At 36.5% G+C, this 21,289-nt stretch overlaps 1 protein-coding gene across 10 annotated transcripts in view; it reads right to left on the reverse strand.

Moving 5' to 3' along the window:
* Positions 1-21,289, reverse strand: part of EVI5 (ecotropic viral integration site 5) — an 82,115-nt gene that overhangs the window by 21,670 nt on the left and 39,156 nt on the right. For 8 of the 10 annotated variants that reach the window (XM_080622403.1, XM_080622398.1, XM_080622401.1 and 5 more), the window contains 5 exons: positions 20,596-20,736; positions 19,917-20,075; positions 18,087-18,233; positions 12,497-12,592; positions 2,675-2,770 (listed from right to left, as the gene is read on the reverse strand). In XM_080622403.1, the coding sequence (XP_080478529.1) occupies positions 2,675-2,770; positions 12,497-12,592; positions 18,087-18,233; positions 19,917-20,075; positions 20,596-20,736 (639 nt within the window). Of the gene's footprint in view, positions 1-2,674; positions 2,771-12,496; positions 12,593-13,394; positions 13,621-18,086; positions 18,234-19,916; positions 20,076-20,595; positions 20,737-21,289 lie in introns of those variants that run through there. The other 2 variants (XR_013957307.1, XM_080622404.1) reach the window with 2 other exon arrangements.

The following is a 21,289-nucleotide window of genomic DNA, read 5'->3' on the forward strand; positions in this document are numbered from 1 at the left end:
TGCTGGCCAAAGACATGAAATAGCATGTATCAGAAGGCCAAAATATGGATTTATCTGCAGTTGCTTATATTAAGTATAGGATTTGCTCATTATTTTGTTCCATCCTTCAGATGGAGAACCTACAACAATTCTGATGTAAAGTTCTGGAAAAACATACTAATGGAGAGAAAAAAAAAAAGTTCAATATGCAGAATCAATGTTGATGGCCATGCCAAGATGTTTAATCTTGTTTCACACACAGCCATCTCATTCCTACATTAAACTATAACTTTTGCATCAATTTATGTCCAAAGTTCCACAATAGCAATATTTTAGAAGGTAATCATGCAGTCATCAAGAAGTCTGTTGCTTTACCAGTGCCTTTTACATGTTAACCAGTTGGGAGGTTGTGGTCAGCATGTCACATACACCATCACCCTATCTTCAGGAAGATGGATTTGCAAATTTGTAACGTTTCTTTTAGCTTTTGCAGAAGTACAATCAAAAAGCAGCTAGTCCAAAACCGAAGAACATGGTCATTAATGAAGGCAGTTCACTGCATGTCTAAAAGAGTTGATCATATAAGTTGATATTTAACTATTTACACTAATCCTAACATTTAGCAGTTGAGGGAAAACATTTTGACTCTTCCTATTGCACTGTTATTCAGATTTTGATGTTTCAGGAAACACTGCAAAGTTCTTTACTCAGCAGCTATGTTAATCCAAGACTTTATTATTTATTAGCACCAACTTACCTGTAAATACTATATACATTTCAGATTTAACCTTACATTATCTCAAAATCAGCCCCCCAGGTTATGCTCAAAATAAAGGATTGTGCTTGAAGTATTACTTTCCCTCCCAAGTTTAATGAGACAAATAGATACATAACTGTAAGGAAAAACAAACAAACGTTATTAGTAAACAAGGACTTTCAGGCCCTAGGAAACTCCCTGTAAGGAAGCATTCAGAAATGCTGCTAAGGTAGAATATGCCTGCTACATACAGTTTCTTCCTACCATTTTTATCCTAGAATGAGATGCTTTATTCCTATAGTGTTTACCTAGTTTGGAAATTAAAAATTGAGCCACAACAAAGCACACATCAGGAAGAGGAGTGCTCATCTCCATGGAATTACTCTAACTCTGCTGTTGTTGAAATTCATATTCTCTCTAGCTGGTATTTGCTTTCAATCAACTGGAAATGCTAATAAGGATTTGTCTAGACTTCACTGTTTAGGAATCCCTGATATTAGTCAGATTTATGATTGTTCTGTGAGCTAAGGTACCTCATCTTAATTCCAACCCGTTCACACTAACTCACACACAATAAAAACGGACACAATCATATGCCTTCATGACAACTGAGTTGCTTAGCCAGATACATGACAAATGCTTGTTTAGAGAAAATTATGCAACAGCTTTCCAACAGTAATTCTACTTTTTCTCCAAACCAGTGTTTTTTTACTTTTAAGCCTACTCTGACTAGAGGAAAAATTCAGTACAGTGCCTTATCTATTCATAATGCAAAATATCTGGCTTTCTTAGAATTCTACAAGCAACTTTCTTGCAATGAGCAAAGCAATCTAGTTATAGTACTTTAATGGAAAAAGCTGTATTATTGATTTTTTAAATCTGTTTTTAAGTGAGCTTAATGATTGGTAAAGGTGCTGGACTGATAGCTCTAGAGACTATCCTCAGTCTATAGCACAGACAACATTCCAAGATCCTCCACTATGTTATAACTCCCAAGGGATTAGTACTAAAAGGTTGAATCCACCAAGACCGTTATGAAAACGCTACCTAAGCTTAAATAGTGAAAGGATATGTTTAATAAAAGCAAAAAGGCAACAACAAATAACTAGGTTGTATTGCTCTAGTTTACTATGGTTTTAAGCAACACTATCAGAGCTGTGCATTACAAGGCATATGGAAACAGAAGCACACTACAATGCAAAGATGATTGGGCATTTTGCACACAGTGTAGTGTTAGGTAAGGACATTTCTTCACAATGCAGGGTGAACTGAAATGAGCACAGCAGTTACATAAGCCATTTTGGTTTCAGGACCACCTGATCTTTTTAACTAACAAAGTCATTACAACTATCAGAGCAAGGAAGTTTGATGACAGAAATTTCATAGGTTGAAGGTTTTGGCAGTTTAAAGCTTGAAAATCTGTTAACTGATATTAGGCAAGCATCCTTTTTCTTTTTAAGCAATCTCAGTATAATGCCAACGTAAACTTCATCCTCGTAACAGCAAGAACCAAAAAAAATCTACACATGGACTCTTCTGCTTGCCCAAATGCAGTCTAGTTTCTAAGAAATTAGCCTTAAAAGTTGTATCAAAAGACATAAAGGGACTTATTTTCATGCACACAGCCCCAAATGCAGCAAATGCGACACAGTGAAATGCAATCAACTCAAGGAATTAAGGATAACCCAAGACAGAACATAAATGCTGGTTTTGTTTCATGTCAAATCATGTAATTAAGCAATTTTTTGTTCTCTTACATCCCAGAATCAGGGCAAGATTCATGCATGAATTAGTTTTATTGTATTCATTTAAAATCATGTACGTTGGCAAAATCAGATATGGAAGCTGTAATAACTATTAGATAAGCAAAACCTGCTACAAATGAAAGATAGGACAAAAGCTGCAAGTGATCAGCGACAGTATTATTTTATCACTTACCTCATGGTGCAGCTCAGCTATCTGATCTTTCAGCTCTCTGATGTACTGGTTAGAATCAGATTTATTAAGCTGCCCTTGAATTTTTCCTTCTTCTTTCTGTTTTGGTTGAAAACAAAACAAAACAAAAAAATAACAACAATAGTATGTCAAAAATATTATTTTAACTGTCTATATATTTTGTCATGAACAGAAGCTATTCCCAGACACTATTCCAGTACTTCTCATCTGGCTGAAGTTACAGCAGGTTCTAGGGGTGCCTGTAGCTCAGACCAAGCTGACCTTCTCAATACTAACCTTAGTACAGGCAGGATTTCATAGAGGAGCATGAAGAACAATGAAGCTTCACAAGTGGAATTCAGATCCAATGTACATGAGGTTGCATAAGCAATTTAGTAAAGCATTTCTACAGAATGCTATCAATATATGGAATGTATCTTAGTGTGCATTATTTTCACTACCGCAGTTTTCTTTTAATAACAAGGAATTTCCTTTGTCTCCAAGTGACAAGTAAACATGTTCTTTCATTGCACAGTAGGACATACACTGGGAAACACTACATAGGACAAGCTTTCTTCTCCCCTAAAAGATGTTGTAGCATATAAAACACTGAGGTATTTATCCTAAAGGAGTTTCAGAGAGCGTAAGTGAAGAAGGGTATGTCCCCCAGCACCAATGCTGCAGGAGGTATAGAGAAAAACTGGCAAGTAAAAAAAGCCGAAGATGAAAAGAAATGCAAGATTTCCCTTGCTTGTCAACCAGATGCAGCTCCTAAGTTTCAAGATGTCTAAGTAGGTATCATCTGCACTTGAATGCCTGCAACACTAGCTTTCAGCTTGTCTTTAAAGGGAATCCTTAATTTGACTGACTCAAACTGATAGATCTGACATAAATAACTACCCTTGATAGAGGAGACAGGCAGCTTGCTACTATTAAGTCAAGAGCAGTGTCGCTGGATTTTTTTCCAGTTGATGACAGAAAGCACTTTGATTTTGTGTAAACCATATACAACCAATATATTAGAGAAATACAAATATAATGTGAATATCTGATTTTCCTACCTGTAGCTCATTTTGCTGAAGTTTTAATTATACTTAGAGAAGCAAACAGTTAATTTCAACAACAGGCAAGCTCAAAGTCATTTGCAAACAGAATTTAAATTCCTTTTAGAATGAAAGGTGTCAACTGTTCCTCAAAATACAAGACAAAAAGCTTTAATGGAGAGGTTCTCTTCAAACATGCTCTGAAATATCAGCACCAGAACAGAATGTGTACCAGGACATTAAGGGGATGGACAAAAGACCACCTTCCAAACCCTTTGCTGCATGAAGGGATAAACCTTCAGCACTGTCAGTGATGGCAATCGCAAAGCAATTTCTCTAATTTCAAGCTATTTTATTCTTGCAGCAAGGTATGCATTACAATATTACTCAAAAACTTTGTCATATTCATACTAATTCATAGAACCTGCAACACAGAGGCACAAGATCCTTTAATGCATAATTCCATACTGAGCCTAGTTTCCAAGGCTCAAATTCACACACACAAATTAACATTACTAATTGTTCCTGTCCTAAATAGGTAAAACACACACAACGCCCCCCCCACCCCCAGCATCTCCTTTGCAACAATGACTACTAGCATTGGAGAAACCAAAACAGAACACAATCTGGAGACTAAAAATAATGCTGTTTACATCTGTAGACAGAAGTTTCATTGCTGCAGGAAACTAAGATTCCAGACAATGAGAATGACCTCATTTCTTGTGATAGCAGGAATGTATAGGAGAAATGCATGTCTAAGTCCTTGTCCTCTGTTTGAAACACTGACTTTCAATTTAAGCCTCTTGTTCTAGGACTCCAGATTACTATGCAACCATACATTATAGTATCAAAAAGTACGAGTAAAGCAAGCATTTACCATAAACAGAAGATAGGTGTCACAGCCCTTTTAAAATGAAAATGTAATAAATAGCTGAGCTTACATTCAAACTGAGGACAAGAGGACATCAAACAGAAATTCCCAAGTTAAGTCAGAATAAGCTAACAGCAGAAGCAATATAATTTACTAGCTTAAGCTTGGCACTGCACAAATAGCTGGAAGCTGCTACTGTATACTATATAGAGTATACCATATTGGGAGTTATACTCTTTCATTACATTTAAGTGGGTTTAAATAACATTGTAAAGTTAATGCAGATATCGCAGAATAATTTGACATGTATATTTGCTCTTTGAAGAGTTGACTCCAGCTCCAATCAGCTGGAGATAAATGGAAGGCATAAGCCTGGCTTGCAAGATCCTCCTTATTAGTGAAGAACAAGAAAGTTTCAATTTTCCTTTCAGAACTACAGATTTTGCAGAGCTCAGAAATCACAAAAAACACAGCACAAAAAAGGAACCCTGCAATGGCATTTTATACAAGCATATGTAAAAAGTCATGCTATAACTTCCTCTTGCAACATTCAGAACACTAGAGGTCAGAAGCTGATCCTTCTATCTGGCTGCAGCAGAAATCAGGTATTTCCAGTTAAGTAAGTAAGCTATTTAAGTTCTATAAGCTACAAAGTCTGTCTACAGTAGGTAAATTCAAAAGATGACATAGGAAATTTTAGGATGAGGTATCAGAGTTGTCTTCACAGCTGCTGTTCATCTCTGAGCAAACATAGAATTCTACCTTGGCTTTTAAATAAGCCAAATCGATCACACCATTAATGTAGTTATTTAAAGACACTCATACAGGTGCAGTAGCAAACCCTGCAAAACATGCAGGGGTCAGACACTACGGCATTTATGTGTTTTTTAATTCTTACCAAAATAATCTAATTTAGAGAATAAATAAGTAGACAGCTGAAAGTTTACACATTTTAAATGAACCAAAGCATTTATTTTATAAAAAAGTAGTTTTACCTGTCCGGTTACCATCTTTAGGTCACCCAAAATTCTTTGAAACTAAGAAGCTGTCTCATCAATACATATACTCATTTTCATACAAGTACAAAATAGTCCTATGATCTGCAAAATTGTTTCACTTTCCAGTCACATTTTGTATTTTTACTAAGTTCAGATTAGTTTCTAGCTCCTTTTAGCTTCTGTTAATCAAAGGCAATTTTTTAATGTGAGTAACTTAATCGTACTAGCAACACCAGTTTTCCATGAGGGCAGCCTGACAGAAGTCAAACAGAAAAATTGTTGGCAGGAAAAACTTCAACATGGCATTTCCTTCTAACATGACAAGCAATATGAAACAGCATTCCCTACTATCTGGTGGTTTCTGTCATAAAGACATAACACTTTCTACCAAAAGTTCTGTAATTCCAGATTTCCTTCTCAATCTACCCTAGATTATACAGCACATTACCTATTACTGATTATCATTTCCTAGTGTTTTTAATCATAATATCATATTACATAGATACAATTTCTAACTCTTGACACTGATCTACTCATGAAGCAACTGACATTAATATCAGTGTTACTATTTGTTTGGTAACATCAATTAAGCTTCACCAAGAAATAGAGGGACAGGGAATTAGCGAGGTAGTGAGTGACATCAAAGTGGGACAGAAACTGGGAAGTAAATATACAACAGGTACTGAATAGAAGTGAAACAAAAGAAAGGACCTTAGACAATAACACTCATGGATTCTTGCAGATTGCATCTTCAGCCTGCTATCTGCAGGATATGGCTGTTCCATTTATTTAGTTAGCTGATGTACTGCAGGGCAATTGAAGATAATAATCTTCCAGGAATAACTACTAGCTCTTTATCATTCGTTTGCTTCTCTGGAGATGAGTGTTTTCCATTCTTCCTTACCATATCTTCCATACTGTAAGGTACCAGACAGACCCACTAACATAAGATAAATAAAATTTCTTTCATGTAGCTTGAATTTAACTGAATGCTTCCTATTGTAGCATTCACTTTAGTAGGAACCAGGCATTTCACTTCGCATTGGTTTTATACTGTGCTTGAGAAGTTTTGTATTCAGGTCAACTGTACTGGATCAAAGGTGAATGTTAAGTCTCCACTTACAATTACAAGTCTTTAAGGAATGAACATCACACCTTTAAAAGGAAACAGCATAAGCAGTTGATGATCTCTCTCCATGTTTGGTTTGTTGATTATTTATTTACTTTTAATTTAATTTTATACACATAGAATGTGGGTTGTTTTGTTTTTGCTGGTTTTTTTTTTTTTTGACAGGGAGCACTATTATAGAAAATCTGTGGTATTTGGAGAGGTCACAACAACACAGAATAGCTGATCTCTAGGCAAATAATAGCCATTTTTAGTTTAAAGTTAACATACAGTGAAAAAGACAACGTATCAATAAGCAAAGTGTATTTTCAGAATAGTAAAATAATGAAAGCTAGACAATTCTGTGATCTAGACTTTTGTTTAAAAACCCCTGCAGTCATATGTGAATTTATCCCTACATCCATTTCCCTGCTTCTGCATCCTGGCCCCACTGCAGTGCCTACCTCCTCTTCCCAGAAGGGTTTTTAGAAAAACAATGCCAGTTGGTGTTACACTGTAATTAAAGATCCACCATCTTGATGTTGCTGCTTTTGAAGATTAATAGCTCCCTCCAGTCTTAGGGTCTCTTCCAACAGACCAACTCTACCAGCACTAACAGGGTTAGAAAACCTTCTATCAGGCAAGCAAACACCCTAGTGGTCAGGTATCACCTTCACTCAAAGGAAAGGTACTTGTTAACAGTGTAGAAAGCCAATACACAACCCAACCTCCTGCCTCAGAGGCTATGTATAGTGAGGGAGTAGCATGGGCAGCGAAACAGGAAGTGAGCCCTACAGATCAAAAAACAGGCGCTAAAACAGAACTCACTTAGGCCCCTTCAGTTGTGGAAGCTCTCACCTCTCTCATCCTGCTCTGAAGTACAAAGTGACTGTACTTGCATGCATACCAAAAGTTACACCAAGAGCTCCTGAGAAGAAAATCTGTTTCCCCAAAATTTGCTTCTTAGCATGAGGAAAAATCCTGCCCAACAGAAAGTATCAGTTGAGATTCATGGTTGTCATCATGCTTAAATCTTCCTTTGCCTGGCTTTCAAAGAGAAAAACAATTTCTCTGTACCTTCAAAAAAGCAGCAGCAGCTAGTTTCAAGAAACACACCTAATGCCTACTGAGAACTGCTGAGCATGCGGAGCCCTTCCAAACTCAAGCAGCATAGGACCAGGATGCACACCTGGCAACACAAGAATGCAGGGACAGACTGCTTCAAAGAATGCTGATCTTAAATACCTGAACCATTACTGTATAGTATCCCCTAAAAATCAAGTATAGTAGTCATAAAGTTTAAATAACATAAATAACCATGTCACTGGAAACCTCTTGGAACATGCTGGAGGCACCAAGCTCAACTGACATTTAAACGTAAGATACAGAAGATCAGTGTAATCAAACTTCAGTTGCAGGTGTTTCATCCCAAGAGGAACACAAGCACAAAGTTTTCTGTAACATGCTTGATGATGAGATCAGAGTAGGAAAAGAGACACACATGAACAAGAAAATAAGCTATTTTAAATTGTAATAAAAAAATCTAGGATTATTTTCACTTCAATAACTGTGAACTTCACACAGAGAAGAAAACCCAATGCTTGAGGCAGCCAAAAGCCAGGCACACCAGCCAGTTGCTGTTCCTCAGGTAACCATGTATCATCTTTACTAAAAATGTCTAGAAGGTTGGACATTTCCTTAACACCCTTGCTTTGATCTTTTCTGACTTAGAAATATTTACTTGGTAACAATCTGCCTCAGCCTTTTTTCAGGGGAGGCTTTTAAATGCTTACTCTGTGGCAAAAGACACTGCATTAAAAACGTAAATGAAGTTTATTCAAAAGGGTAAATGTGGTAACTAGTGTCCTTTCAGTGACTTTACAGTGACTCATTCTAGACTTTCAAAAAACATCACTAACATCACACACCACTATTGATAAGAGTAAAAAAAAAAGTTTCCTGTAATTTGAAAAGATGGAAACAATTTCTTTACTCAACAGTCAGTACTTGGAAAAGTTATTAAACAGAGGTCATAGAAAGGCTTCATTCTAACGAAACAGTGCTAAAAGTTTAAACCGTGGGGGAGACAACTAGCACAATAATGGATTTCCTTTACAGTTATTCTCAAAGCAGCTTTGACATGGTTAGAGATAGAGTAAATGCGACAAAGTTCTCTGAATCTGTCAGGAAACACATCAGAAGGAAGTGATGTTACCCCCTCTACAGATCCACCTAACCAAGAGGAGAATGAATTCTTATAGCTAGTTTTTGCTTTAAGATTACTCAGACCTGAGCAGGGTTTCCTTTATCACAAGTGTGCTCTCTACTTCTCCAACCCAAACCAGCCGTGGATAATTTTAAACTATGGATAGCTAATAATTTGCTGAAATGTCTTGCTTTCATCCTCCTAATACTTCCAAGTCACATTTGCTTCCCAAGGGTTTTATAAGGTGAACTGGCAAGTAAGAGAAAAATAAGGAGAGGACAAAGGAGGAAAAGGCTGATAAAGTAAACTTTTGTTTATACATAACTTTAGGGTTTTTCTTTATCACTTCTGGGGCTTAGTTATATGCAACCCAAGTTAAACCTCAGTTTATTTTTTTTTGTTATTTTTGCTAAGGAATGACTTATACAATACCCATCATGTATTGGACTATTCCCTTGCACTTCAATATGCTTGCACAGAAGTTCAAAAGCATAGGATCAGGAACTGAATGCCTGACCAAGATGGCATTAAGAATATATAAAAAATAACTTCCTAACATCACAATAAACTGACATCTTGCTGCATAGTTACATCTGCTGTTAAACGATAAGAGTTCCATCTCCTTCTCCCTCTTTGTCATTATTACTAACCAAACCTACAAGCGGCCCAGAAACTGTGATTTAAATCTAGCATTTGTGCATGTAATGTCAGATCAGTTCTTATGTGGGAGTAGTGATACTCTGCATTACAAATTTAACACCAGTGTATTGCAACTACATGAACAGTTAAAAGAAAACTACACAGTTTAGGTTAAGCATTGCTATGGACCATGTGGACTGGCACTAAATCCCTAGAGCTTCTTAGAAAAGCACCATCCCCCTCAAAAAAAGGAAGGTTATGTGGTGAGTTAACTTCCTCCATCTTTATCAGCTTTGAAACAATATGACCAGCAGACTTGTTTGTGATTCTGTGTTAAAAGCAATATTACTTTGAGACTGACCCTACTTTCCAAGACTAGCCAAATGTATTTATGGTATTAAATATTGCATTTTAAGTCGTTAAGGCAAGTCAAGATGAAAAGGCCCTCTTCTTGCCACATCGGGTCACAGCAATTCCAGTGACAAGCTGAATGGAAGAGAATGCTCTTTCTCCAATGAGGAAGAAGCTATTTAGATTTTCAACTTCCTTAAAAAGCAGCTTCTGGTTTATATTTTACAAGCTTTGGGAGTTAGAGCTTTCCAACTGCATGATTACCTTTCTTGGTGCAGGTGTTTCAGAGGCCTTTGAGCATGAGTACCGAAGAAGGAAGTTCTGGTCATAAGTTTTACATTTGCTGACAAAACACACTGGTCAAAATAATCTGTTTGCTTACAGAATATATATATATAAAAAAAAAGAAAACCCTAACTAATTGTCACAGCCAAATAAAAGCATTTCAACTCATATCTAGAATGGCAAAAATAAGTAAATCGATGTTAGAGGAACTTATTTCTACCAAATCACTTTTGTTTTAAATGTCTTTATGTGGTTAAAAACCAAAACCTGTATTTCACAGCTGAAGAAGTTGCATTTCAGGCTAGTACAAGTTTGAGATAAATAGTTCACCAAAAGCCTAACAGGGCAAACTCATTAAATTAGAAACATGAACCACAGCCACAGAATGACTTCAAACTGTGTACAAAGAAAGCACAGCCATTCTCATTTGCACAGAAAATAAGGAAACTTACTAAGAGACTGCAGATCTAGAAATCAAACAAGAGAAAAACAACAAAAAACCCAAGGCCACCTAGAATATGTGAAAAATGGAAAAAACATAACTAAAGACTGCATCATGAAAGCAGTAATTGTGAAAACAAAGGAGGGGTGATGCAGAACAACCAAACATGAGACAACACAGTATCATGACAAAAGAGGGGCAGCATAGTCATTGGATATAATAGTCCAAGTAATGAAATAGGTTACATGCCTGCACTTCTTTACCTGCCTTATGACAAGGTATTATAAAAACTTGCATGAAATTCTGGCACCCATAGCTTAAGCAGACATATGGTAAAGGAACAGGAGAGAGCTGTGAAATGATTGAGCACTGATGATTTGATCAGTCAAACAGAAAACCCAGTCAGATGTATTTACATTAACAAATGAACACAATCCTAATTGGGCAACAGCTATCAGAAAAAACATTATGCTCATTATGGGATTCACCATTTCTTAATTTCATAAAATCAAGACTAGAGCACTTTTGGGGAGACCCATTTCAGTCAAACAGTGGAAGCAGGATGGCATCTAATTCATTGCTAAAGTAAAATAATGCAAAATGGGCACTGGCTCCTCAACTACAAAATTACATTGTTCAAAGTAACCTTTAAACCTTTTTTCTTTGTTAGGTTTTTTGTTTGGTTTTTTTTTGTTTGAGGTTTTTTGGTTGTTTATGTTTTTTAATAAAATGCTAACACATGAGTAGAAGATTGACCTAAACTCAGCTACTCTCTTATCTTACTAGATGATAAATGATTCATATGTAATACTTACTGTACTTAGATTAAGTATTTCTAATGTACTGATCACAGCATTATCTAAGCATTATGTGATTAAGAGACATGATTCCTTTATCTTAATTTAGTGTCTGCTGCACAAGAAAAATATTCAAAGTGAAAATTCTTTTTGCAAGCTCCATTATATTTATTCGTACATTCCATATATGAAGAGATGCAAAAGATGCAAATAGTTGAGAAATCATAGGAAAAGAAGGCTTTGACACAACACAGTAAAATCATCACCTTGAAGGGAAGATTTGAGAGGGAAGAAAGACACCAGCAACACCAGTAATACCAGTTAAAAATAAAAGTAAACTAGAGTAATAGCTTCTAACTTAGGAATAATAACCAAAAAAACCTTTGAAGATAAGCACAGCAGAATTCAAACAGGACAACAGTATATGAGTATAGGAAGGACAGACTAGTAAGGCATCATGATTTCTCAAAGCCAAGAAAATATAAACAGTTATGTCTGGTTCTCATCAAGGGACCGTGAAAGCTCCAAAAGGAACTGAAAGCACAAGAAACAGCACGGAGGCCAAAGGATGCGTCTTTAGATCCTACAGTGATATGACAGCAGTAAATCACATATGTAGTTTCAAGAGTTACATAAAGGGAGTAAGAGTTTTACCACAAATCTTCCAATACTGGTCATAGCAGAAGAGGAATAAGCACAGAAAAGAATTGTTGCTGCAATCAAGATGTGTGCATTTTTTATTTTTGAGGCAGGCAGAGAATGTTTTTAATCTCATCTATTTCTCAGTAAAAATTACCAATCATGGGACAAACACAAATACACAAGTCAGTTTCACAGTGCATTGCCTGTAGCACAGTGCCTGCACAGAAGAAATTAATGAAGCTCACAAGTCTGCCCCTAAGACAGATTTCAGGCCTTTGATTATAAAGGAGGCCCACTCAGGAAGATAGCATTATCCCAACCGGCAAAGCAGAGTATTGCATTCCGAATAGGTTAATAAGGAAGTAAAGTGGAAGAAAAGAAACCCAGTAAGTACAAAAAGTAAATCAGCATCAGGTTTCACATTTAAGGCCATCAGCTGTTACCTGGATTTCTAGTTCAGCAATATGCTGTTGGAGCTCAGCCACAGCTGCAATGCGGTCTGCCTCACGGAGCCGGACTGCCATCACTTCTTCTTTACTCTGAAAAAAGCAATAGATTGAAGCTAACAAATATCAGTTTCAGTTAATTAAAGACCATGCAGTGCTTTTACCTAAATTCATATCAGTAAAGAAAACTGAATATAATGCTGTATGAACTATCATACCAATTGATAAGACATACTCTAGAGAACCCAAATTTCATTTTAACCCAAAGAATTTTGTGATCATCTAATATAAATTCCAAATTATAATAATATGTATATATAAAAAAAAAAACTGTGTAGTTTTGAAAACATGCCATTATAAATTTCCAGGACCATAAAACAGCTTTCTTGTGCTCCAGAAATGTTGATTGTAACTTGAGAAAAAGTATCAACATACAAAAACCCAGTTCATGCTTCAACTTTTGACTTTATACATAAGCAAAACTACACAAGTTACTTATTTCATCACTCTCTTTATAAAAAAAACCAACCCCAAAACCAAACACAGGAGCACAGACGTTCACAATCTTGTGTAAGTCTAGGTATCTTAGTCACAGTATACAATAAAGATTTGCAAGACAGTTTAGAATAAAATTCTAATGCCTGTAACCTACAATCAGACTCCTGATATAAGTTTCACCTGTCAGTTATAATGAGACAAGTTGTGTTTTGACAACAGAGAAGGAAATTTCCTTATTTCTGTTTTACAAGGCAAGTCCCCAAGACTTCAGAGCACAAAACAATCACAGAGAGAAAACAGTGAAAGATACTAACTGAGGAATACTTTCAGCTGGAATACAAGTAACTCTGGGGAAGAGACAGACTAGGCCCAGGTGCATACACTTTCCTGGCAGACGGTTTAACTGTGCAAGCTGTAGTTACTGTACAGTTTTCAGTTATTTTAATATGTATCTCAGTATTTCAGTTATTTTAATATGTGCTTCAAACTAACGGTAGTTAGCCACCCTTCATTAGACAATTTGGTTGAGACTAAATTGAACATGCCAAAGCTTACCTATAGTAGCTACTTGAAAACATGGTGTTCATTTAAAACCAAAGACTCCTTCAGTGAAGGCACATCACCTACATAATCCAATCAACAGCATTTGTAATCAGTGGAGTCCATTTCAGAGGAACCCATCATGTGCTAACCCATTATTGCTAAATTCTGCTGCACAATTGCTTGAATGAAGCCAAAACCACGAGTCCACAGGATTGCATGTACCTAACTGAAAACTGAAGGACAGACTGGCTTGGTTTGACTTTGATATTTCTGGTGTCCTCAACATAAAAAGGACATGGAGCTGTTGGAACAAGTCCAGAGGAGGGCCACAAGGATGATCAGGGGACTGGAGCACCTCCCGTGTGAAAAGAGGCTGAAAAAGTTGGGGCTGTTCAGCCTGGAGAAGAGAAGGCTGCGTGGAGACCTCATAGCAGCCTTCCAGTATCTGAAGGGGGCCTACAAGGATGCTGGGGATGGACTCTTCATCAGGGACTGTAGTGACAGGACAAGGGGTAACGGGTTCAAACTTACACAGGGGAAGTTTAGATTGGATATAAGGAAGAAATTCTTTACTGAGAGGGTGGTGAGGCACTGGAATGGGTTGCCCAGGCAGGTTGTGAATGCTCCATCCTTGGCGGTGTTCAAGGTCAGGTTGGATGAGGCCTTGGGTGACATGGTTTAGTGTGGGGTGTCCCTGCCCATGGCAGGGGGGTTGGAACTAGATGATCTCAAGGTCCTTTCCAACCCTAACTATTCTATGATTCTATGATATCTGAAGTGAGTCAATAGTGTCACTCTAGATGACAGTGACGCTTTATCTCTGAAACAAAACATGTTCTCAATAATTACCACAAAAGTTGGTATGGTAGGAAAGACAAGACTGGGGTGCGGGCACAAGTCTTATGTTGTAAATTCTTTAGCAAAACTGATTAGAAAACTCAGTGCTGTGTTTCAAGAAACAATGTGAAATTAAGTCCTTGCTGTAGAAGCAGTCATCAGGTAAAAGGGGAAAACCATAACAGTACACACCAGTGACAGAGCTGCCATACAGGCAGTATGAGATGCAACTGCTTCAAATATATTAATTTCTACATATGTATTTTAAGCTATCCTTTAAAAAAAAAAACACAAGCTGCAGAATTAATGTACCAATTATGCATAGAAAAAACAACTGGGGATTTGAAAAATCCTAATAGATCCTTTTATCTAGCAAAGATGTAGTGACAGAAATAAAACTAGACCACGATTTCAGATTCTTTGAAACAATAGGAAGAAAAATCAAACACCAGTTTCTAATGGAGTCAGGAATAACAAACTTGCTAGATTTAACAGGCAAGGTGGAAGTTGTAAAATATTTAGTGCTACAAAAACTTAGTATTTGCCTGTATTGCTCCAAGAAATTACCTGAAAGACTACTGAAACTTTCTTCATCAGTTTTGAATACAAAGTTGTTGTATAAGTACCATGAAATAGCTTTATTTCAGTTTTTTACTCAGCAGTACTGCCTTTTAAATTCAGCCTACCTGCTATTATCTGTATTGCAAGCCAAATCTAAGTTGGTAGCAACACTATTTAGCAAAGTTACAGTCACTGAACCTACTTCTGGAAGGACTGTAGGTATGAAGAGTCTGCTGTTACTGCTGGAGGCTAGCCCTTCACATTTTTAGCACGTGCCTTCCACAGCAGCCATAGGACACTGGTTCCTTCTACACCAAATTAGTACCAAAAAAACCAGTAATGGTTTGGCCTTGATAAGAAAGTTTCTCTTTCCATATTAAACTTCAGCTTTTATTTTTTAATTTCAAGTCACTTCAACATTAAAATCTCATTTTCCTGACACAGTGAAACAACCTTAATCCCAAGCAAGAATTTCCTTCATTTATTGTGGTACAGAGGTGAGAGATGGGAACCTAAAATAGTCTCTTCAGAAACAAGAAAAAGTGAAAGCATTTGGCATGAATGTTAGATTAAGCTAAAAGTCATGATTCCAGTAGCTTGAATGTGGAATGACAGAATGACAATCCATACAAATTAACTGTCAAAGGGCAATGTCTTTTTATTTCCTTTCATTTTTCACTTAACTGTGTATTACCATAGAGTTTGAAGTTGAAAAGTTTTTCGTAAGTTTGAAACAGCAAGAGGAAACTCAATACAAAGTTATGTCCTATTTAAGGAGCAGGAGAACACAAACTTGTTAACACGGCTTAATTTTTTTGATGGCAGCATTCTGATTAAATCTGTACATTACTGAATTGGCTGTATAAAAGAGTCAAATCACAATGACAGTTCACAATAAATGTCAGGGATAGAGGGAAATTCAACACGAAAGGAAACTACATTGAAGAAAGGTAGCCTCCATCAAGTTAAATTCGAGCATCTTTCAGTGCAGTTGGCAGAAAAACCTTGTGCATTTACACAGTACAAGAGTCTATAAGGTCTTACACTAAGCTTAATCCCAAGAAGTCACAGTCTAGCTCACAGTTAAACACTAGAGCTCTAGGTAATTTATATGCAAATTGGTAATATGTCTTTTTATATCATTAACATCCACTTGGAAAACTATTTCAACTGTATTCTTTTTCCTGTTGGTGACTGCAAAACAAGTTTCAGGATCTAATGTTAGTGTAAGCCAGTATCACTACTTCACCAGCTATTGATCACGACTACTTTAGGAGAATCTCTAAAAAATGTGGCTGGTGCTTGGTCTACTACTATCACACTTTTCTTTAAGCCATGGTAGAACATAACTTTCCAAGCAAATTATGCCAGTGAGAATAGTCATTAGTCAGCTTAAAGACATACTACTCTTTTTAATCAACATTAAAACTTTGAATATTGACTACATCCTCTTCTTCAATCCTTCAATCTTAAGGATTACTGAGTGCCTTCAGTATCAAAAAGCAATCAAAGTTATATGTTATATGAAAAAACATGTCACCAAGGCAGTGAAATAATGGAGAAAAAAGTCAAAAGGAATAATCTCAGATTGTTTTTTAAATAAGGCACTTAGGAAACCAGTGATTATTGTAAACATAAACCAGCCAGCAGAAATGATTTCTTCTAGTTAAGATTCAGTGTCTTGTTTCCTAAGCAAGATGTGGTGGAGTTTGAAGACTCAGAAGTTTAATGCTTTAGATTCAGGTTCCACTGGAAACAAACGGATCTGGCAAGACAGCAAGGAAAACGAAAACCTAACGAAACCTGAAATACCTGAGTACCTCTCAGTTATTTAATGTTTTTAAATTTCTTTAAAATGGAACTGAACAACAAAAATTCAGGAATGTGATACTATAGCGAATCTATGGACACTAATAAGGCTGTCATTTCATCTCCATGCTTGGTGACAGTGATAAATCACTCAAACTATGGTCTTGATTTATACTGCCCACAGAAGCCTCTGATGGAATTGCAGCCAACACAGTCTTTGGGGTATGTACATGTGTTACAAGCAGAATGTATGTATATTGGATAGAACTGAGAAACAAACATTCAACCAGTAACAGTGTTCTGCATGGGTAAGAGCAGGAAAAAGTAGTGCACATACAAAGGTTTTACCATTAAAGACAAAACTAAGATGTGATTATGAACAGCAAATTATATAACATCTGCTCTCAAGTTGCCAATTGACAACCAGTTTAATAAATAGTATTCTAATTGTTCATTTCATATTACAGTACTATGTTTAACATATAAGTATCTTCTTTAGAAATTACTGATTGTTCAGCACTAGCTAATTTCATAAAAGACTAATCATACATCTTTTTGATGAAAGTATAAAGTTGTTTTAATGTCTCTAGCAAATATTTTAACCAATGATTTCTTAACTAATACTCATTTTTTTTAAGTAAACTCAGTCGCAATTTCAGTAATATTTTCAACCAAGAGAAAAAAAGCTTAAGACTTATCTTTTATTTCCTGTCTACATTATGTGTGCACAAGTTAAAGACATAAGTTATTAGTAAATGGTTATGGATTTAGTTACAAAAAATTAAATCTGAGATTCAAACATCAGACTGGGCTCTTTTGTGCACTGGCCATAGTAAAACCAGCTTTTGCCCAGTGGTTTTGGGCTGTTCCCTTAAAGTAGTGTAATGAGGCAATGAGCAGTGTAACACTCCCTCCTGTAGATTTCTCCATTCAAATGCTACTTGTACTCCCTTTCTCCGAAGCTAAACTAATTCTGCAGTAACAGTCAGTGTTGAAGTAACGAACCTCTTCTGTCAATAAAGACAATCAGAGTCCACAGTTACCAGAATCTGTTGTGGAAGAGTGTCCTTTTATAAATTAGACACAGACACTTTTCTGAGTAGAACCCCACTTTAAACTTTATCTTTCTGGGACCACAAAGAAGTAGCTCTGTCAAAACCTCAAGTGATTTTTGTGAGATAGTAAATTCAATGCAATATTGTCAGATGAGTTAAGAGAAGTTTTGGGTTTGTGATCTCTACTCAATGAAGACAATTCTAGCCAACAATAGCAGATGAGACTAAAAAGTACATACACATTAGCACACAAATAGTCAACCTTGTGAATAAATATTGTTTACCTTGCATTCAATCTCTGCTTGTCTACGTTTTGCTTCATTCAACTGAGCAAGGAGTCCTTTGTTCTGTGCAGAAAGATACTGTACCTTCCCCTGTAGGTTGGTAACCTCTTGCTCTGCCCTTCTTAAGTGGTTACTATTGATCTGATTCTGAAATTTATGACAAGAAAGGGAAAGAAAATGCATGTTACGGAAAGATCCCTGACATTAATTTAGCTCCTTAAGGTCTGACAAGAATGACTCGTAGGCCATTTACTATAAAAAACTTCTAATGAAAAGGCATTCAGAATTTTCTAAATGTAATCAGAAAACTTTGCATGACATTTGGTTTATGACCACGACATTCAAAGTGTTCTTAAACAACGGATGACTTATTGTAAGAACATTACTGCAAAGCTCCTGTACTTGTTTTTCCCAATCTCTTACTTAAATAAGGCAAAGATTTTGTGAGCTTTTCTCCCAACTACAGTAAGAAGCTGACAAATCCAAGCAGCATCAGGTATGTTAGAAATACTGTGTGCACATTTCTTTCCAGTGAATTCCTGAAAGTAATGTGGCACCTTAATTGAGATCACTGCATTGGTACAAGTCACACCATTTTTACATGAAACTGTACACAGACCAATAAATTAAAATGAAAACCAATTCATTTCTGTCAGATGACAGCTGAACAGCATAAGTATGTACAAAGACTTGATGCATAAATACTGAAGTGAGAAGTACCTAGAGATGTTGCAACATATAACCCAGACAACAGCAGGATACATATGCCCCCTACTGACTAAAACAAACACTCAGATGGGGAAAAAGTAACAAAAGTCCACATTTACTGTAGTGAAATAGTATTAACACTGCAAGTAAAATTTTAAAAGGTCAGAGAAAACTTTTATCCAGTTGCTATAGAGAAAATGGTGCCATTGTCAGAAATGAGCCACTGTGTTCCCTGCAGTTAGCTCATCTCTCTAGCATATCCTTATATGCGTTCCTAATTTCTGGGATTGCTGAAGCTTGCCAAGTACAGCTTTTGCTTATTTAGCCTTTTCAGTGCACAGACTCCTTCAAGTAACAGTTACACATTGAGCAGAGATTTCATGGGAAGGTTTCTCAAAAGCCTGTTACAAAACCCTTCTCAATCACCTGCACATTATGCTTATTAATTCAGTTGACAGTTCACTAATATAATATGAAGTCACCAACTTTGAAACACTTTCATTGCTTAACAATCTATTCCTTAGTTACCTTTTTGGCAGACAAGTTATTTTTGTCTGATCTGTACAAATCTCAGCAATAATGAATCACGCTTTTCATTCGTGGCACATGAAAGGTAAAGCTTCTGCTAAACACCCCTGGCAACATACAGCTATTTTGCTGCGAGTCTACAGTTTAATAACCAGATTCATCACCTCAGCAGATAACCCAAGCACAGGCAATTTCATCAGAAGAAAGAAAATACTGCCATTTGAAGAATTAGAAATACTGTTATCAGCATAATCAGAATTTGGTTTGTGAAATTTAAGACACCTTAGAGGCACTTGTGTTGTTATACCAGTTACAATTCAATGAATTATGATTCACACACATTTACAGAATCTACCAATTAGTCCAAATGAGAAATTCAGAAAATCCTGGAAAAGACTAAATAAGAGACGTTAAAGCAAGTTAGATTGTATGTACTAGTCCCCTCCCTAGTCTAAAGGCATTACAAAGCAATTTTGGAATTAAAGTTACACCTGTAGGTGTAAATTTAACCAAGGATTATCGGATCTCTACCATCTGAACACCAATTTGCCAGCATTCAGCTCCATTCATACATGCTAGTGTTCAGTAACATACCTGCGTTTCCATCTCCATCATTCTTTGTTTGGTCTCTTTCAGTTCAGCCTGAGTTTCTGCTTCTCTCAATCGGACTGTCATCAGCTCATCCTGTAGCTCATTCACTGTGTTTTTTCTGGGAGGATCTTTCCATCTTCCAGTGGTACGAGCTAGATGGCGCTGAAAAAACAGCATGCCATTGCTGACAATGCCTGATCATTCCTGGACTCCCCCTATTTCATTTAAGATCTCAGAGTTTCACAGGACAAGTTACCATTGTGCTTTTGTTTGTCTTAAAATCTAGAAACCCATGGAAACTTACTAGCTTTAAGAACAGACAATTAAAAAACTGAAGGTGGTCATTCACAACTACAGTAAGACAGTAAACTGCAGGAATATCCTGAGACTTTTGCCTCTTTCTAGCCCTTAAAGTTTAGTGAAATGGTACTGTTCAGGTACTGCCTTTCTACCAGAACAATTAAATGGCAGCACAGGCTCTCTGACATCTAGAACAACAAGCAATCAATTCCTAACATACTTTTGAAGTAAAGTTTCTTGTGGCAGCTGCATCTAAAGATTTTCTCACCTCAGCAGCTTGATCTGCAATCACTAGTTTCTACTTGATCTCTACATCTCAAAATTGTGCTTTATTATCATTCACTGAAAATAAAAATTGTTCAAAGCATATTGCTATACATACCTGCCAGTGTTCTTCCAAATCTTTGACTTGCTGCCTTAGTTCTTTGAGACCCATCAGAGCTTCTGCTTCTCTTAATTTTACTGCAATCAGTTCTTCTTGTAGTCTAGCAATGTTTTCCTCATCAGGGAGAGAGCTGTTCCTCTGCAACAAGGACCATCCTCTTAAATATGTATTTGAATAGATTTGTGCTTAGCGAGACCCACACCAAAGATATAGACACAGAATAATAACTCTTCTTACTAGCCAAACTTGCTTAAGTACACATCTTTGGCAAAACGAAAGCCTTCAAAAATCTAAGTTCTTGGATATATCAAGGGTATACAAGTATCTTCCACCAGCCAACTACAGAAAAAAAGTTAGCAAGGTAGGTTTAGGTATTCTGACTTCCAGATTTCCCAGAATGGTATCCCTAACAGAGCAGTACTTACACTATTTTGCATATGGCATCTAAAATATGGAGAAAAACCTGAAAGACTTTGAGCTACTTGATAAAATTAAAGCAAATTCAGAACTGAAATTACACCTTTAGAATTATAACTTTTATTTAGACTTACAGAAAATCTATTTATTGGGAAGCCATCTGCCTTTGTAAAAGAGAAAAGATATATTGACAAAGGAACCATCCATTAATACTGATAAACAATGAGTCAAGAAAAGGTCTCACAGATGAAAGTGCATGGATGTTTACAAAAAC

Source organism: Psittacula echo, assembly GCF_963264785.1.
Source record: "Psittacula echo genome assembly, chromosome: 7".
Lineage (NCBI taxonomy): Eukaryota > Metazoa > Chordata > Aves > Psittaciformes > Psittacidae > Psittacula > Psittacula echo.